At 46.3% G+C, this 20240-nt stretch overlaps 1 protein-coding gene and 1 long non-coding RNA gene across 3 annotated transcripts in view; one reads left to right on the top strand and one right to left on the bottom strand.

Moving 5' to 3' along the window:
- LOC146854178 (uncharacterized) overlaps window positions 1–20240 on the top strand; it is a 265426-nt gene that overhangs the window by 45507 nt on the left and 199679 nt on the right. The gene's annotated exons all lie outside the window — the stretch shown is intronic.
- Window positions 1–20240, bottom strand: part of LOC146854179 (aldo-keto reductase family 1 member B1-like) — a 217432-nt gene that overhangs the window by 76558 nt on the left and 120634 nt on the right. For both annotated transcript variants that reach the window (XM_085651951.1, XM_085651952.1), the window contains exons 3-5: window positions 7350–7466; window positions 6869–6946; window positions 6035–6157 (exon numbers count right to left, since the gene is read on the bottom strand). In XM_085651951.1, coding sequence (XP_085508077.1) covers window positions 6035–6157; window positions 6869–6946; window positions 7350–7466 — 318 coding nt within the window. The remainder of the gene's footprint in view (window positions 1–6034; window positions 6158–6868; window positions 6947–7349; window positions 7467–20240) is intronic.

Raw genomic sequence — 20240 nt, 5'->3', positions numbered from 1 at the left:
CGATGTGGTGGATGAATTGGGATGTGAAAGTACGCGTCCTTTAAGTCTAGTACTGACAAAGTCGTTTTGTAAGAGGGGAATCACTTGTTGAAGTGTGGCCAAATTGAAGTGTTCTGACAGTATGTACGTTTAGAGGCCTGAGATCAAATAGTGGTCTTGGAGAACCGTTCTTATCTGGGATTAGGAAGCAAAGCGAGTTAACCCCCAACACTTGGTGTTGTATTGGAACTGGTTCTATAGCTTCTTTTGTTAGAAGAGCTTGCACCCCTTGTTTGAGCAGTTGTTGGTACTCTAGAGAGAGTTTGTGAATGAGAGGATTGCTGGTGAGCTCCAGGCAAGAACCGTGTTAAATAATGTCAAACATCCAGTTGTCTGATGTTATTGACTGCCAAATGGGAAATGATGAGGTCTTCCTCCAAGAGGTGTAGGGTGATCGGGGGGAATTGTTATGAAGTCACTGTTTGTTGGGAGATTAAGAGGTATGTGTTGGGGTACCTCTACCTTTAAACTGTTCCACCTGTAACCGCCTTAAAAAAATCCTCTAGAGGGGGAAGATTGAGTTTGTGTTTTATAGGAAGATGTGTTGGCATCTGTGGAGGTACTTTTGGAGCCTCCCCTATAAAATGAGCAGCGAAAGGATCCTCTGTTCGAGGGAGACTGTAATGCCCCTGTATATTTTGCTACTTCTGTATCTTTCATTTCTTCAATTGAATCATCCACTTGAGGAACAAAAAGAGGCTCTTTATTGAACATGGCATTTGGTATTGTTTGTTGTACTTCTGGTTTAAAACCAGTGATTCGTAACCATGTGTGCCTTCTGAGGAGAATACTAGTGTAGACTCTTCTAGCTGCAGTATCCGCAGCATCTAACGTAAACGAAATAGAGTAATTTGAAATTAGTTTTCCTCCCGTACTAGTACCTGCCCTCTTTTTCTGTGCTCCTCTGGGAGAGCATGGAGTAAGTCTTCCATTTCGTCCCAGTGGGCCCGATCATATCTAGCCAAAAGACCTTGTGTATTGGCTATGTGCCAATGGTTAGCTGATTGTGCAGCCACTCTTGTCTGAGACATCTATCAACTTGGACTCCTTGTTTAGAGGTGGTGCATCCCCTGTAATTTGTTAATTTGCTCTTTTACAAGCATTGTAGAATCTAAAGGAAGCCAGTCCTTAATAAAAATTAGGTCAGATGGTGGGGGTTTATATAGTTTGTTTATGTACCCTAGTTGTTATGATACGTGCCCTCACTGGATTTTTTAAAATTCTCAGCATGCCTCATCATACCTGTTAACATAGGTAATTATTTTGTTGTCCTATGTGTGGTCAGTAATGTTTCAAATAAGAAATCTTCCAAAGATTACTTGTGTAAAGTAACTGCAGGGTATGTAGCAGCCCTGGCAATTAATGCCTGGTATGATGTGTTGTCATCAGGAGAGGAAGGTTTAGCAGGGTACAAGTCTGTACATTGTAATCATCCCATGGATCTGGTGGTGGTTACCCATAAGTGTCATCCCCATACCCTGTATCAGGATCTACAGGATGGTTTGATGTCTAAAGGGTCTGATCGTGGTACAATAGGTACCAGTAAAGAGGGTGGAGTAGGAGAAATAGGGTGAAGAGGTCTCATAGCCATGTCCTTTTTAGGAAGGATCTTATATCCAATGTATCTTTCTTTTGGAGGATGGTATCACTGGTTTTGCAGTAATATGTCTAGTGTATGGAATTATATACAGTTTTTTCTGTTTTGGATCCAGCTTTTGTTGCATGGTTTCCAAAATTGGCTCTAGAGGCTTCTGAAGAGCATCTTTCTGTTTCAGTGCAAAAAGATTCAGAACTGAGCTGGATTGGTTGTTTTTGTCTTTCGGAGCCGAAGCTTTAGATGACGAAATTTTGTTCTCGACTCAAGCCGGAAGGCTTGATGTGTGCTTTCATTGCTGAGCCAGAGGGGGGGGGGGGGAGAAATTGGAAGCAATGTCTTGTTCAAAGACGGACAGATGGCAGTGGTGGCCCTGAAGCCTTATGTTTGATGGCAGCGGTTTTGTGGGGTAAGGGGCTTTGGTACTCATGGCAGCTTGACTGGCTGGGACGCCCTGGGACTCCAGTTCTATCTCCAGCTCAGAATCTGAATGTTGGACGAAGAAGGCCTCTTCTTCCTCCACTGCCGATGCTTCCATTTCGATAACTTCTGAGGGGCCTCTTCCATGTTTTGTCGCTGCATTTCTTTCCGTCTGGCCCAGCAGTCTCGAAGGGTCTTTTTCAAGTGGAATGAGTGGCAGGTGTCGCAGTCTTCTTCCTTGTGCTCCAGAGACCGGCACAAGTTACAGACTTTGGTCGGGTGTGGATATTTGGAATGGCACCGCAGGCAGCATTTGAACAGAGTCCCACCCATCAGCAGATTTACTCTATGTTGGTCTCTTGAGGGGAAGTGAAAAACTGGCTAGGCCCAAAGGCCGGGGTAGGAGTTGTCAATCCAACTGTTCTAGATTTCCAATTTTCAACACGCGAAGGATGGGAAAATGCGTTCAAAACAATACCGACGTGGGTTGTAAACTGAAGGGATAGTGAAACGGAGCACAAAAAAACCACGTCCAAACCTAATGGCGGAAAGAAAACAATCTAACAATGGAGTCAGACCCCATGTGCACCATCAATGAAAGGGGGAGTCACCTTGCCTCGGGAATGAAAAATACTTCTTCGAAGAAAGAGGTATGCAAAGCATGTGCATCTACAGCACACACGCCTCGAACACTGGGCTTTTGTTGCACTTGTCCCCCACTACATTTTGCACCCTTTTTAGCTAATAGATGTGTTTTTGACTGACAGTGCAGTGAGGCCTGCTAACCAGACGTTGATGACAGTGCTCCTTTCCTAAAACAAGGTAAAGTCTACTTTTTCTACAATTGGCTAAGGACTCTAGCACCCCTGTAAGTCCCTAGTAAATTGTAACCCAGGTACCTAGGGCATGGGTGTTAAAGAGTCCCAAAGGGCTGCAGCATATCTTATGCGACCTTAAGAGACCCAGATACAAATACCACACAGACTGCCTTCGCAGGCTGCGTGAAATGGTGCAAACCTTGAGTGAAAACATGACATGACACTCGTGTGTGTCAAGCTATAGTCACTGCATCCAATATATGCAAGTCACCCCTACACTAGGCCTTTGAGCCCCAAGGCAGGGTGCATTATATTTTGTGAGGACATATCTGCATGAGCACATATGCCCCTGTGAAGTCTAGTTCTATTACTAGATATTTCAAGTGAGCAGGGAAGCCATCTTAAGGTATGTACTGGACACTGTTCAAAACGAGTTACCCAGCTACATATTGGCTTCACTGCAATCTATTGTGTTTGATATCACACACACACACACGTTGCATTAAACAAACTCACACAGATTCCAGTTATGGATTTATTAATACATACACCCAGAGGGTACCTTAAAAGGTACCCACAGAAACAAACTAGTTCTCCAGTGTGCTGGCTGACTGGTCCAATCCAGCCTCAAGCCAAAGAGGAGTCCTGCCGCTGTGCAGACGCCAAGAAATCCGGAGGGCAGTCAGTGCTTCGCAAATTGGCAAAGAAACTCCTTCGGATTAGAGGAGCAACTTCCTTGCAACCGCAGACACCAAAGAAGCAAGGCAGGTCCAGTTTACCGTCCTGCTGGTCCCCAGGACTACCAACGCTGCAGCCACCCGGTAAGAGTTAGCTGTGCTCTCACAGGTCAGATCCGTTCTTCCTCCAAGTGTGGGAACTCCAGGACCGACCAGAGCCGCACAGTATTCATACCTGAGGTACCGGGTCCCTTGCAGCAACTAAGGCTTGTTATGGACACCAACACCAAGGAAGACCGACCTGCACGTAGAGGGACTTCAGGGACAGTGAGACCCACCAAAAGAGTGGCCCAGCTGTCCTGTTTGCCCCTTTCTACAGAAACCAAAGACGGAGTGAGTCCTCGACCGCCGCCACCAGACACCTCAAAGAACCCCTGCACCGCACTCCGGAACCCGATTCAGAGGGAGGTGACGGCCACATGGTTGTGAGAACCACAAGAGCAAAGTCCACCCTTCGGTTTGACCACTCTGGACTTCCAGTAGCTGCTTGCAGCCTCTTTCTGCAGACCCCCTCTAACGGCAATTGACATCAGCATCGAACTCTATGCCAAAAAATATCACTACACCAAAGCCCCACAGCTGGAGCAATGGACCAATGGTGTTCCTACATGCCCGAGCACCTCAAGGGCAGAGTCCCTCCTGTGGGCTCCCCTGAAGTGGCCCCCCAGTCCCAGCTCATACCCTCTTTCTGACCGGACCTTCCCCCACTGAAGCAAATCAGACAACCAATGTTGTAATACACCTCTGCACCGACACACCCCCAAGCACACCAGAGGTGACGTGTTGGTGTGGCCTTGGACCTTGCCCCATACTCACCTTAAGTCCAGAAAAGGTGTCCCACAAGTCGCTGTAAAGTGCCAGAAATGCAGTACATGTTTTCCAACTACCGGAGAACATAGCTTCTCCCAAAAATTGCACTGTCAACCTTTTAAAACTGTAAAAATTCATAACTTGAAAAGTACTTACCCGATTCCAATCTTGGTATCTAAATTCATAGAAAAGTAGGTGTTATTCTTAACAATTGGTGTTGGATTTCTTTATTAAGTGTATGTCTTACTTACTGTCTTTGTGTGTGCAATAAATACTTAGCATTACCCTCTGATATGCCTAACTGCTTGCCCACACTACCACAAAAGAGCATTTGAGGTGTCATTTGTGACTCTGTAAATCAGTTAGGGTTTTCTTGGACTCTTTTCATAATGTACCTTTTTTGGTTTTCTACATAAAGGAGTACTGAAAGCCCTTCCATACCTAATACACCCAACAGCAGAGGTGCGGGACAGAGAGGTCCGCAGCACACTGCAGCAAGCCCCGTTTGTGGATACCAAACCTCTGTGGGAGATCTGACAGTCTGCTGCCTTGAAGGCAGACAAAGCCAGATGGGTGTGCTTGAGCAGGCAATTTGTGATTGAACAACAGATGTATCTCCTTTGCCCAAGCACACGAGCAGTTTGGGATAGGTCTGGGCCTGTTCCTGCACTATGTTAGGCTGGTGCACGCGGCATTGAGGATTTGGCCCACCGTCCCAGACAGACCACAGAAGCATGCAATGGCGACACAGTTGCTTGACCTGGCAGGCTGCCGTAGATTGATAAACGCAACTGCAGACAGCATTGGTACAGGTACACATATACAGCGAGGGAATGCTGGAGTGGGAATTGCCCTGAGTGAATCACGCCCATTGAGTGGAAGAGGGCCTGTGAGCAGAATCGGCAAGTATCCACCACTGCCAGATTCAAATTCAGGTTCACCCTCTGCACAGGAAATACTTGACTAAGCCGAATAGGATTTCCTTGGGGGTGGGGGTGAGGGGGATATGGCTTGTGGTAGGTGCAGGCAGTCATCAGCTAACTTTTGAATAAGACTTGGGCATGCCCCCTCACTGATTGAGTACTGGGTGAAAGTGTTGGGAGGTACTTTCATACACAGAGGGACAGGAGGATCTATAAAATTGTGCCTGCTTTGAGTGGTGTCCAGAAAGGAAAGTTGTAAAATGCAAATGCGGTCTCTGGGAACAGGGTTAGCCAGAAGGCACATCCCTATTCATTGGAAGGAGATCAAAGCCCCAGCGGTGAAGGCTTGGTGGGCAGATCTGAAGGAATGGACAACGGCTGGTGAGAAGCATATAAAGCGCCATCAGAAGAGACGACAGGGTGGGTCAGTTTGCTTGAGAGGGTCCTGGAACATGTGCGTGAAGGGATAGCTTGAGAAGGTCTGAATAGTTGAGGAGGGGGAAGGAGGTGACAATGGGAGGGGGCGGTCGGAGACTTAACTCAATGTCTGGGGAAATATGCTGTCAATGCTGGAAGTTGCAGCTGGATCAAAACATTGCTAGTAAGGTGCTGCTGTATTTGCTTAAATTTAAAATGTAAATCGAAACTAGCCCCCCCCCCCAAAAAATAAACAAATAACTGAAAAATGTTTACCTGATTGGTTGCCGGCTTGTATTTTAGTCCTGGCTTGTTCAAGATGGATTCTATTTGAAGGTGGTTGAAATTGGAAACTCCAATGCCCTTCACCATACCTGCATCCATCAACTCTTCCATGGCCTTTAAGAGGTAAGAGAACTTGTGAGTGCCCACAATCAAAATTTAAAAGAGGCCTTGTGACCACACAGACAGAAATGCCACAATCTCAAAGACAACACATAAGAGGATCCTCAACTCTACTGTGCCAGAAGAATACACCCAGTACAAAAGACCCACTAAGCCCAAAAGATCTATTTCTCCATACAGTCCGCTAGATAGTCCCAATAACAAAGGCCAACAGAGAACAGTCACACTATCCAGTGCAGCACGACAGATGCACAACTTTATATAGCAGAAAGAATTCACAAAGTGCTACAATTCTTACCAGCCCAAAAGACATACAATCGTGCAGGGCACAAGAGTAGAGTAACAATCCTGCACCCCAGACGCACAAGAAAACAGCACAATCACACACTTAAAGATATTCTGAAAAAATTATAGAAATTTTTCAACCAAGCAAAATCTAAAATACACCTTTTTAGATTTGTTGTCAGCACATACTCCAAATATAGCATACTACGTTGAGCAAAGTTATTAAGCAGCAGAAATCAGAAAACATAGGTAGAGGTCAAAATGTGATTAGGCAACTCTGGCAGTTCACACAAAACTAAACAGTGGAGACAAAGCATAGCAAAAGAATCAACCTCAACAAGGCACAGATCACTACATGCTTCGACCACTTATTCTTCAGACTGTGCAGCCTGTGCTGCACCTGGAGGCCTTCAATCTTACCTCCCAGGTCTCCAGAATACTAGCGTCGCTCGGAATTGCATTCCCATTTTCATCACTGGGGAACAGCTGGTCGCCAGCCTGCCAAAGGAAAATAAAGACATTTCAAAAGGTCTATTTTTAGCACAGGGTGTACATCAGTGCTGGACCACTGTTCCCCTCTCGAATTTTTCCTGTAGGCGAAAGGACTGCTTTCAGAGCCGGATAGGCTTCCACGACTCAGGCATGCCCTTACTGTCCCAGTCTAGTCAAAAGGTTCTTGCAGCTTGTGGCCAGTTTGAACTTTTTTGCCAAGACTGATCTTGTCTTCCCGTCTGGCCATAATATTACTACAAACTCCCTGGCAATCGTTCTGCAGGCAAGGATTGGCTTCACCGAAGATGGAGCACCAATGATGTGTAAATAGGACAGGACTTATACTGAATAGGCCTATTTCAACAGTCCTATTCCACTAATAGCAGTAATATTGAAATAAAGGACTCACCTTGAACCCCATCGGCCAGTGCATCAGGTACATATCAAGATATTTCAGCTTCAGCGCATCCAGGGTTTTCTGACATCCAGCCTTTACCATAGACTTCTCATGGAACGTGCACCAGAGCTACAAGAGAAGTTAGTTGCGTTATACACCACAGTTCAAATCTAACCCAAGTGGACGGTAATTGAAACGCATTACTATCTGGTGTGTATTCAGTGGGTCAGCTGCATGTTTCACTTTGGGGTCCAAGTGTAATCAGATTGGCTGAAGTAGGCATGTATTTTGTTGCCAAAGGCAGAGAGCACTGAACTACCCTAGTCTCCCTCCATCACAGGGTTGATGCACGAAGTTGTGAAATAAGCAGGCACTTCCTTAGAAGACTTCAGTTTCCAATGCCCTGTAGTGTTTTTTGTATTTCCCATGGATAAAAAATGTTTATGATCCTTCTTTGAACTGCTGGAGTAGAAATAAAGGAAAATAAACCAGAATCCTCATCTGTGGCCTTGCTAGAATTGAAACTTGCATCATAAAAAGGTATACATTTTACATTGACACCTACATTTACATGTAAGAAAAAAGTAACATTACACTTGTTTGCCATCAAATTTAACAAAAATTAAGTCAATGCATTTTTTTAAATCAATATATTTGTGTGGGACCCTGGAATGAATTTTCAGAGAAATAAATCTATCCAACTGTAAACAATGGTTATGTAGACGCAACATTTCTTCCCAGTTAACCTTTTGATAAAAAGAAAGCAACATATTTAAAACAAACAAAAAACTCAAAAAGGTGTTAAAGCATGTGCAGCAGCATTGCTGTGCAAAACATTTTTTTTTAAATATATTTTTCGAATTTTAAAATCGAAAGGGCACCGTTCCCATATAGCACCACCTCAAAAAAATGAAAAACTGCACTTTAAATAGAAAAGGTCCTTCACAAATCCAAAACGCATCGTAGGGGAAGATGCCTCACTTTGTTTTGACATGCTAGTGATTAAAGTAAGATGACACCAACACTTTGCTTATGTTCTAATCGCTTGTACTAGGGAGAAGGGAGGTAGAATTTGTATGAAAATACCCATGATTGCAAACTAGTATCACAAGGAGAGTAGACTTTCCTTGTGCGTCATTGGATCCTGCATAATACACATTAACATTAGAATAATAAATTAGAGTAGCTTAGCCACCAGGAAAGGCTGCAAGCCTACATGGCTTCCTGTTTCACAGGTTGATCTGAATGAATTTCTCTTGGCTATAGGGGACAACAAAAACTGCTGCATGGCAGCGCTAATATCCATACCTAGGTCCAATAATGGAATTGACTGGTATTGGTCTCTAGGAAATAACAGTGAATATTGTGGAGGTCCCTAAACTCACACAAAACTGCACCACCATGCACATCAACATGGCAGATGAATAAGGCTGTGCCTCTTCCTGCAACTCAAAAGGTGGCTATGAAGAGGCAGAGTTGATGATTCGGCTCTTTGGAGGCAAGAGATACATATTGGCCCACGCCATGCTGATGCACACTCTGGGAACAATGCTGAATCGTTTGCTGGTGATGAGCTGTTCGGGGACTCAGGAGCTCAGTTCGTCCATTAGTGGGATGAGTTAATGTATTACTGGGAATATGGGAGTAGAAGTAGGAATAAAAGAAGCACATGGTCATAACCTTTCTGATGAGAACTCAAATTAAGATGCCACTTTTTTTTTTTTTAGGAGACTCATTTCTCACTGCAAGACTGTGACCTTTAGTTATCCCTGGCATTCAACATGAACTCCTGTTGCTTGTCCAAAAATAGGAGGTGAAAAGAATTCCCATTACTCACCTGTACTTTGGGTATTTGCAGTACAATGTACAGAGGAGTATACTCAGTTTGGGAAACCTTTAAGAACTGTATAAGGGGCAAAAAAGGGTTGAGGGTGCTCGTGTTGGAAAGCTGTGGAAATGGCATCAAAACACTCAAGAGGTACTTCTGACTCAGTGAGAATGTTACAACCCACAAATGATAAGAGACAAGCATCACTTCTGTAGAACATATCTGAATAAGGCAATGACTACCAAGTAAAGAGATCAATAAACACGCAACTAATCAGACAGCATGGTGAAGCCGACCGATCTTGGAAAGTCGTTGATTTTACCATAATTCTCAAAGAATTTTAATTGAATAAACACGCTTCATAAAACATTAGGAGGTATTCGGCTTGTTTGAAAATAGAGTAAGATATTAATACTTTATTTTTATAGAAAACGTTTTCTTCACTTTGAATTTCTCTCATTCGAGCAGAAATGACTATTTGTCCGGCTATAAATATAGCACAGCGTCTACTGGCCGCTGCGAGCAAGAGGCCTGCTGCTTGTAAATGCAACACTTTGAAATGAGAGAAAATGAAAATAATGGAGTTAACCATTAATTTAACTTTATTCGATTTTTTTTCCATGTAAAAACCATCCAGAAACTTTTTTTTCTCACGCTCCAATATTGAGTTGACAAGGACTTTTATTTAAGAGTTAAATTCTACAGTCCTTCAGTTCTTCACCTTTGTGACCCATCCTGGCCCATAAATCTGACTGAACACTGCTCATTATCAGGCTCGGATATCTGCAGGTTGATGATAAGGTAAAGTAAACACTGCCTTCTCTTAAGGTTAAAAGAAAAATTGAGAGACAGCAACCTACTCAGAAAGTGTCTGGCAGCAACTGGTTGGAGACACCTGGTCTACAATGGAGGTTGAATGAACGCTTCTCAATGAACACTGTAAAAGCGGAAACATCCCTGCATTGAGATCATCTAAAGGAATATTGAGATGCTAATGGTTTGCCACACTTCGCTGCAGAATCACCTCAGACACTTGAAAAAACCTTGTCTGACAATCTGAGCAGTGACTGACTTGAGTGGAGTTTGCACACCTTTCCGCTACAGCATAATTCAAGGAGCTACTGAAAGGTTAATCTAACGTGGATACCTTGATTACAAGCCAACTCCTTCCGTGCTCCATGGCGAACATGTATACACTTTCGGTGGAAAGAAGCCCAATTGGGTACAACATACCTGTATGGTCATGGGGTAGGTAGTCAAAGGGTTAAAAGAAGCAATATTTGGTAACATTTTGTTTTTCAAATATAATAACAGGCATGACATTTACTTAGTCAAATGTTTTGAATGCTAGCAGTGGCAAGGACACTTAGAATATATTCTGAAATATACAACAACAATCCCGCCAATAAACTTACAAAGACTCATTATAAGACAAACTGAATGCACAGAGAGGAAATGCACTACTAGAACTAACCTTGTACCTATCAGGGATGCTAGGGTTTCTTTTCCATAGAAAGACACGCTCACAAGCAAAGTGAACGGTGCCAAGAACTGGCCTAAAGAACAGTTTAATATCCTCAGCTGTGAGTGCTCTGCCCCTGCCTATCAACCGAATGAATCTAGGTGTGAACAATTCCCCCAACCTCTTCTTAAATGAGATCACCAACTTCAGGCAACAAATTGAAAACTCTTCTCAGGCAGTCAAGTTAATACAATCATTAATCCCAAGAACACGTCAAACCTCTTGGAACACTTTCAACTCAGTCACTCCGGACAAGTTTGAAAAAAATAATCTCTGAAACTAAACCATCACACTATGCCCATACTTCCCAATCTTCTCCACAGCGAACGAGCTCAGAGATGCCAACTCAGCATTGTGAATAAACTGCATTTATACTTCCTTCACAAAGGTTCTGTACCAGACTCTAGTCAGATGTAACCTCTGTTAACGAAGGATGGAGCCAAGCCATGGTGGAAACTGCAACCTAGAGACTAATAACTAGACTTTTGCTTCTGTCTAAGTTGCTTAAAAATGTGTAGTCTCAAGAACATGAACACATGAAAAAAAAAGTCATCTTTTAGGAACATACCACGATCCAGAGCATAGCAGACTCCAAGATAGTAGAGAACTATTTCCAACTCTGATGAAGGGAAAACCGGTCTCCTTGTCCTACTGGAACTTTTGTCTGTATTTGACACAATTCACTAGGATATCCTTCTAGACATCCTTCAGCATAGGCACGGATGGAACATTGATATCTTTCAAATTGTTTCCAGCAAGTAAGAAAAGGCAGCTCTACCTCCAAATTCCACCCCCCCCCCCCCTCCAATCACTGTTTGGAGTACCACAAGGCTCTGTATAAGCGCCCCCACCCTATTCAATCTCGGTGTTGAGTCTCATGGAGATCTTGCACAAGATGCCTCCTTCCATCACTATGGTGACAACACTCAGATGTACATACAAATGGAATGCCCGGATAGCCCCACAAGACTAATAAGCTGCCTCTTCAATATCCAAAACTGGATGCATAACACGAAGCTCATATCGAAAACCCAGTAAAACTGAATTACTTACTCTTGCTCGCAAAAATAGCAACAGCCTACTAATATGCTGGATCAAAAACCTCAATGACATAAGTCTCTGCCACAAAACTATCACGTTTGCAAAATCCTTGGGCTTCTTACTGGACTTGGACTCCCACTTGAAGGCAAGTGGAAAAAACTTGAAAGATGCAAACCACCACCTTTACTTTCCAAGACCATTTCTCCCAAGACTTAACCTCAGGGGTGGGTGGAATTCACGGAGATTGATTCTGTGGAATCACGAGGAATTACAATAAAATTCCACCAGATTTCAAGAGCTCCACAACAAGGCAGAGTGGGCATTTGGAGATTTTTTCCTCAGTGTAAAATGAACCATCATGTCCAAAAATTAATGAGAGGATGAATTTTGCGCTAAGAAAATAGCGAAGCCAGAGTGGCAAGACGGCGACCGTGTTGACGGTCGTGTAAGCCCGAGCTCCCAGACCTATACCCCTTGGTGTTTGGCGCCGCACGCTGTTAACAGGCTGAATCTAAATATAGAAAAGAAAAGCAGCAGCCGAATGTAACCGCAAAGCGACAAGACAATAGCCTGAATTTATCCGGTGGAGCAGTATGCTCAGGTGTGTCTACCTTGCTGCAGCGGCGTCCAGAGTAGCTGTTCGGCGGCTGCTGGAGTTGGTGTGGCGGTCTTCCGGGTTCGCGTACACCAGGAGACTGCGGATTGTAGGCAGGGCCGGCCAATCGACATCCTTGGTTCCAATGCCTCCAAAGGCTGGGCGCTGCTAGATCCGCAACCCCATAGAAGCTGGAGGACCCGGAGGGTTGCGAGAAAGTAATAACAGCGACCCAATATCGGAGGGGGGAAAAGAGACACCATGCGTCTGGAGGCAAGCGGTAAGAAAACAGTGCGTCTCCATTTTTAAAAGGGAAAACGAAGAAGCAACTCCCCTCTACACACACAAGTCAGGCAAGGGAACTGGACAGAGTGATAATAAGAGGGGGAGCTTAAAAGTGACGAGATAAAACAAAATACAGCAGAGGTTCCTGGCGACAATCTCTTGATTGTACTCGATGCAATGAATGCGCAGGTGCATCAACCCCTGAATCAGGATATCGTAAGGGTTAAAGAAAATGTAAACAGTCAAAACGGGATAAAAGAGATCGACTCTGGGGACAATTTCTTTTCCCTCTGACCCCTCAGATGGTTCTGAAGATGAGCTGGAATCAACTTCCCACCCAAGACGTAAGGGGGGGGTTCTCCTAATAGTAGCCACAGTGGTCTTAGTAACTTTCAACTGGATGATTGGGAGACAGACTCGCTAGGTACGCCGAATTGCAGCAGAAGAGAGGCGGACCAGGTGCAAGCCCTAAAATCACCGAAAATAGAGAGGCTATGCAATGGGATTATTGCTTCTTAGCTGAATCTGGAGCTACTGGCGTGACCACTGGAATACAGCATAGTGAAAAGGCCTTGGAGAAGGTTGAGGGCATTTCACTGGCAGTCATATATCAAAGTATAATGGCTCATAGAGGAGACGTGCATTGAAAGCCAGCGCCCTCAAGGGGCTTGTCGAAAACTCCAGAATTCGGTTTGCAGGATAGCCAAATCGTGCACAGAATTTGCAGAGAGATTTAATGAGGCTGAAACACGCATCTCTAATCTGGAGGACAAATTAGCAGCACAAACAATGCGCACGTCGAAGGATGATACTCTCTGGAAGCTGACAGACCTTGAAAATCGTCTACGCCGCTACAACCTACGGGCCCTGGACATCCCAGAGGGTGCAGAAGGATTAGATGCGAGAAAATTCATCGAGCTCTTTATGGAGGCCTTCCGCAATGGGATTGGAATCGGGAGATCCAGAGAGCACACAGATTTCCCTTCACGCAACGCTTAAGACCTGGACAAAACACCTCCAGACCTAGGGCTATCTTAATATCAATTAACAACGTTTTGGCCCGAGAGGCAGTCTATGATTTAGCACGCCCCGATCGAAAGAAATCTGGGAAGGGGATGGTATTTTTTTTTTTATGCGCCCCGATTACTGTCCCGACTGTTGAGAAAAGATGGCAATTACGGCAACTCATCACCCCGTTTCAAGGCACAGGGGCACAGGCCTATCTGCTGAATCCAGCCAAGTTGAAAGTTATTTTTAAGGCGCAAGTCCGATGCTTTACTGCAGAAACGTTGGCTAAAGAATATCTGCAATCCCTTTAAGAGGGGACCAGACTTGTAGGATATTGGGTGGGGGGGGGGGGGGGGGGGGGGGGAAGAAAAAAACTATATGGACTCTTTTCTTTTGGTTTTGAATAGGATGGTGTGAGAAGTTGGCCTGGTATATGATGTTCACTAGTTAAAGTGACCACCTTGTACCATGCCAAGCAACCCTTATGGTGTGGTTGTAAGTCAACCCTTTTGGACTAGCTGCCCTAGTGGTAGCGTAGGCTAAGCAGTCTTTGAGGCTAAACTCGTTAAAGCGTGTTAAGCAGGCTGTTTTACCAAATGTAACCCCCCCTTTATACCAATGAAAGGACAGCACACAGATATATATTGAAAATATATATGTATTTATTTCTCAAAGTATCCCCTAGACTCTTTATGAGCACAGGAACACAAATCGTTAAACAAGACCATGTTATAATATATAGAAGTTGCACTTTATATGGATGGGCCCTGGTGGCCACTCAAACCATATACTAAAATAGTGGTATAAGTACCACGAACAGGAAAGAGAAAAGGCCTAGGGCCTCTAGAATCGCTGGGCCTACAAGGAGCTAACTTCAGTTAGTGACCAGGAGGTCCACGGGTCGCGTGTGCAGTGAGGAAAGTTACACGCGTGCTCCCATAGGTTTTCAATGGGTGCGTAAAAGTTACAAAGTTACTGCAGAAAGGGTCTTCTGGATGGACTACGATCTTAAGATTCAAAACACAGACACTAGAGATGTTTCTCTACACTTGGGCACCGGAGTGCCAGCTTTACCTCACCCACAGGAAGCGGGTGCATAGGTCTCGAAGTGCGTCGGGTTTCTTCTATCGATTCAATGGAGCCTGATGACAAAGATGCTGCAGGCGGTCGGTCCAGAAGAGATGCGTTGGATCCAAGGGTGGATCGGAGTTGTAGAAGACCTGAAAGCAGAGGGGACAGCGTTCACAGTCACTAGCCAGTGACCGGCGTGGCACCAGGTAGGTACCAGGCGATGTCGGGTGCAAACAGGCAAAGAGGTGTAACTTGTCTCCGCAGCCACGTGCTCCCTGAAGGTCGACGACGTCCAGGAGTCGAGTCACGAGCTGTCCCACGCAGGCTCTCGCTGTCGGCGACTCGAAAGAAGCAAAAAAGCCTTGGCAAAGGCAGGAGTCGTGGAACGAGGAAAGCTGATTGTTCTGACCAGCAAGGTCAGAGGGGCTTCTCTTTTGGAGAGCAGCTAGGGCCAGTCTGGAGCAACCAGACCAGCGTCGTTGATTTCAAAGTTCGTCGCCAAAATGGCCACTAGCCAACGGGCCAGGGACCGGGCAGGCGCGTCGAGATGCAAAGTGCAGAGGGGCCCCACGCAGATCGTGGAGATGCTGGAGGGCTCACCTTTGGTGCAGATGCTGCTCGGTGGTTGGGCTTCTCAGGACCCAAAGCACAACTTGGAGGGAGCCTCTGTCGTTGCGCTTGCAGCTTGTCGTCGGTCTTCCAAGATGGCTGGCTCCACGTGTCTCGGTGCCTCCATGGGTTCCTTCTTTGCAGGGACTGTGGATCGGGCTGTGAGAGGTCTGGAGGTCCAGGTCTTGTCGGGCTCTGGGCTCGGGCAGGAGGCGTCGGCAAAGCAGACGTTGAATAGCTGGTTGGTGCTTGCGTTAGCAAGATGGTCACGCCCTGAACATAGGGGAGATTTCCTTCAGTCCTCTGTGCAGCAGAGCGTCGAAGTTCCCGTCTTCTTCTAGTTGTTAAGTTGATTCCAGGATGTCTGAAGTCTTAGGACACAGCTCCTACCTTTAAGCGGATTCTAGGGGCCGGACTACCTGCTAGGTCCCTCCCTAAGGGTGGGACCAGGAAGGGGGGTGGTTACACCCCCAATCCTTTGTCCAGCTCGCCCCAGGTCCGGGGCTGGTGTGCCCCAGGACCGGATTGAACTGGCATATGCACCGAGGCTCCTTGTGAGCCTCAGGCATGTCTGGTTTCTTTCAAGCCCTACCTGACCAATACACAAAATCCTGTCTGGGGTGGTGCACGCACCTCCCCTGGCAGGAAACCCTTTGTCCACACCTCCCAAGCAGGAAGGACACCCAGCAGCAGGAGGGCAGACTTGTGTCTGTGGTGGCAGCATCCATTTTGTGGAGCTGAGGCTATGTCTGATTTTACCCGGGTTTCAGGTACCGTACATGTCGTGTCCCTCTAGAAGGGTGGAATGCTAACCCCGTCGCCAGAATTGGCGGGGGGTTAGTATTCCAATTCGTATGACACCTTACTCGACATGTTTTGATAAAGCCAAACCAAAGATAGCATTTAACCGCGAGGTTCATAATGCACTTAAGAGTATATGGTATGACGATATCTGGAAACGGTAGAAGGAAGTTGTTCCGACCACTGCAGACAGGCTCAGCTCATGCCAGAACACCATCTCACATGGAACCAAGCACTCTGCCTTCAGGATTGTTAAGGCCTGCCTTTGGAGTGACTTCTAGGTTAACATGTGTCCCATTTAAGGTTAGGTATAGGTATACTACACCTAAGTAAGAGGTGGTTACACCAACTTACCCCAGCTGAGTGATCAGCCAGTTGTGTCAAATTGTTAGGCCAGGCCAGGGGTGGCATAATACATGCTTCAGCCCCAGCTAGGCCTTAGATACACCAATGCCCTGGGTACCTAGTGTACACTGGTGCAGGGGCTCACAGGGTGATCCCATTCCAATTGGTTATGCACCTAGGGTGCACAGTGTCAATTTAGTTAGAGAGAACAGCAGGCTGGGGGTCTGATTAGCAGGCCCACAGGTTCAATATGTCAAAAACCAGTGAAGCAAACATTTGGGGTGACCATAGGATAGCAGACCCTACTCTCCTACACACCATAGGATAGCAGACCCTACTCTCCTACACAACCCCCCCCCCCCAAACGCAGACACATTAAACTAGCCTTGACCAGTCTCGTCTTCATGTCCTAAGTGGAAGTACCTGGAGAGACCATCTGCATTCCCATGGTCTGTACCTGGCCGGTGCTCCACTGTAAAGTCCATCCCCTGTAGGGAAATGGACCACCTAAGCAGTTTGGGGTTTTCACCCTTCATCTGATTTAGCCACAAGAGGGGCTTATGGTCGGTCTGAATCTTGAAGTGAGTGCCAAACAAGTATGGCCTCAGCTTCTTCAGGGCCCACACCACAGCAAAGGCCTCCCTTTCAATAGCGGACCAATTCTCTCTGGGGGTCAACCTTCTGCTAATAAAAGCAATGGGTTGGTCTTGACCATCTACATTAAGTTGTGACAGCACAGCTCCCACACCCAACTCAGAAGCATCTGTTTGGACAATAAACTCTTTGGAGTAGTCAGGACTTTTCAGGATAGGTGCAGAGCACATGGCCTCCTTCAGGTCATCAAATGCCTTTTGACAGCTTACTGTCCACTGAACCTTTTTGGGCATCTTCTTGGATGTCAGATCATTAAGAGGAGTCACAATGGACCCATAGTTCTTAACAAACTTCCTGTAGTACCCAGTCAAGCCCAAGAAAGCTCGAACTTGAGTCTGGGTGGTTGGAGGAGACCAGTCCTTGATGGATTGTATCTTACTCTCCAGTGGTTGAACTTGGCCTCCACCTACAAGGTGGCCCAAATACACAACCTTACTCTGCCCTATCTGGCACTTAGTAGCCTTGATAGTGAGGCCTGCCTTTTGCAGAGACTCAAGTACCTTCTTCAGGTGGATCAGGTGATCCTCCCAGGTGGAGCTAAAGACAGCAATGTCATCAAGATATGCTGCACAAAAGTCATCCAACCCAGTAAGGACTTGATTCACCAACCTTTGGAAGGTGGCAGGTGCATTCTTCAGACCAAAGGGCATCACCAAAAATTGATAATGCCCCCCTGGGGTTGAGAATGCTGTTTTGGCCTTAGACTCCTCAGCTAACCTGATTTGCCAATAGCCAGCTGTCAAGTCAAATGTGCTCAAAAACTTAGCAGAAGCTAGTTTGTCTATGAGCTCATCTGCCCTTGGAATAGGATGTGCATCTGTCCTAGTGACAGCATGGAGTCCTCAGTAATCCACACAGAACCTCATCTCTCTCTTGCCATCTTTGGTGTGAGGTTTGGGGACCAGAACCACTGGGCTAGCCCAGGGGCTCTCTGAGGGTTAAATGACACCCAATTCCAGCATTTTGTGTACCTCAGCCTTTATACAGCCCCTGACGTGGTCAGGTTGTCTGTAAAGTTTGTTCTTCACAGGCAGACTGTCACCAGTGTCCACCACATGGGTACACCAGTCAGTTTGACTAGGTATCAGTGAGAACATATGTTGAAATGATTGTAGAACCTGTCTACATTCAATCTGCTGATGGTCAGTGAGGTTGCCTCCAAGGGTCACTCCTTCAACTGAGCCATCTTCAGGGTTCTGAGACAACAAGTCTGGGAGAGGGTCACTCTCTTCCTCCTGTCCCTCATCTGTAGCCATGAGCAAGCCCATGTCTGCCCTGTCAACATATGCTTTTAACCTGTTAACATGGAGTACCCTGTGGGGACTCCTGGGAGTTCCTAGGTCCACCAAGTAGGTAACCTCTCCCTTCTTTTCCAGGATTGTATGGGGTCCAGACCATTTGTCTTGGAGTGCTGCTGGGGCCACTGGCTCCAACACCCATACCTTCTGTCCTGGCTGAAACTCAACCAAGACAGCCTTTTGGTCATGCCAAGCTTTCTGTAAGGCCTGGCTGGCCTCAAGGTTTTTGGATGCCTTCTCCATATACTCAGCCATCCTGGAGCGGAGACCAAGTACAGAGTCCACTATGTCTTGTTTAGGCTTTTTGAGAGGCAACTCCCATCCTTCCTTCACTAAACACAGTGGGCCTCTCACAGGGTGTCCAAACAACAATTCAAAGGGGCTGTAGCCAACTCCTTTTTGTGGGACCTCTCTGTAAGCAAACAGAAGGCAGGGTAGAAGGATGTCCCATCTTCGCCTGAGCTTTTCAGGTAATCCTTTGATCATACCCTTTAGGGTATTGTTGAATCTCTCAACAAGCCCATTGCATTGTGGGTGATAAGGAGTGGTGAACTTGTAGTTGACACCACATTCCTTCCACATAGCTCAAGTATCCTGACATGAAGTTGGTTTCTCTGTCAGAAACCACCTCCTTAGGAAACCCCACTCTGGAGAATACTCCTAGCAGGGCCCTGGCCACAACAGGAGCTGTAGTGGTCCTAAGGGGAATTGCCTCTGGATACCTGGTGGCATGATCCACTACCACCAGTATAAATCTGTGCCCAGATGCAGTGGGAGGATCCATGGGACCCACTATATCTATTCCCACTCTTTCAAAGGGGACCCCCACCACAGGTAGTGGTATTAGGGGGGGGCCTTTGTTGTGCCACCTGATTTGCCACTGGCTTGGCAGGTTACACAGGAGCGACAAAACTCCTTGGTATCTTCATTCATGTGAGGCCAGTGAAAGTGAGGGACAAGCCTGTCCCAGGTCTTGTTCTGGCCTAAGTGTCCTGCTAGAGGAATATCATGGGCCAAGGTAAGAAGGAAGCCCCTAAATTGCAGAGGTGTAACCAACCTCCTGGTTGCACCAGGTTTTGGGTCTCTAGCCTCTGAATAAAGGAGCCCATCATCCCAATACACTTTATGGGTACCTTGAGCATTCCCAGCAGCAGCCAGCTGTCCGAGGGGTTCAAGAGATGGACAGGAAACTGGACTTTGAACTGAGCCTGCCCCAAGTCAGCCCTGGAAGGTCCCCCTGTCCCCAGAAACTCAACCTGATCAGGTTCAAGCTCTTCAGGGACAGTTCCTTCAGGGTCCTCTAGACCATCTTCCTGGGAAGGCTGATCATCACTTGGAGGCAGGGGGGGAAGGCACAGAATTAACCCTCCTGTTCTTCTTCTTGGTAGGTGCTTGGTCCATTGTTCCAGGATCCAAGACCTGTGGTTCAGTAAGGCACTTTTTGGCCTGTGACCTGGTCACAGCAAGGACATGTGGTGATATACATAACATCTCTGCATGTGTCCTGTACTCCACTTCTGACCATAGAGAACTCTCTAGGTCATTGCCCAACAAACATTCTACTGGGAGGTCTGCACTAACCACAACCCTTTTGAGGCCAGTTACCCCTCCCCATGAGAAGTTAACAACTGCCACACTATGTGAAGTAGTGGCATTGCTGGCATTGGTCACCGGGTAATTCTTACCTGGTATGTACTGTCCAGGGTCCACAAAGCCTGGTGTCACCATAGTGACACTGGCACATGTGTCCCTGTAGGCTTGAGCCACTTTTTCATTTATTAAAGGAGTCTGTCTGTACTTGCCCAGGTTACTGGGGCTCACAGTCAGGGACAAATCCATGTCGCCA

The sequence above is a fragment of the Triturus cristatus genome, chromosome 4_1, assembly GCF_964204655.1.
Source record: "Triturus cristatus chromosome 4_1, aTriCri1.1, whole genome shotgun sequence".
Classification (NCBI taxonomy): Eukaryota; Metazoa; Chordata; class Amphibia; order Caudata; family Salamandridae; genus Triturus; species Triturus cristatus.
This window is presented reverse-complemented; position numbering and strand designations above follow the sequence as displayed.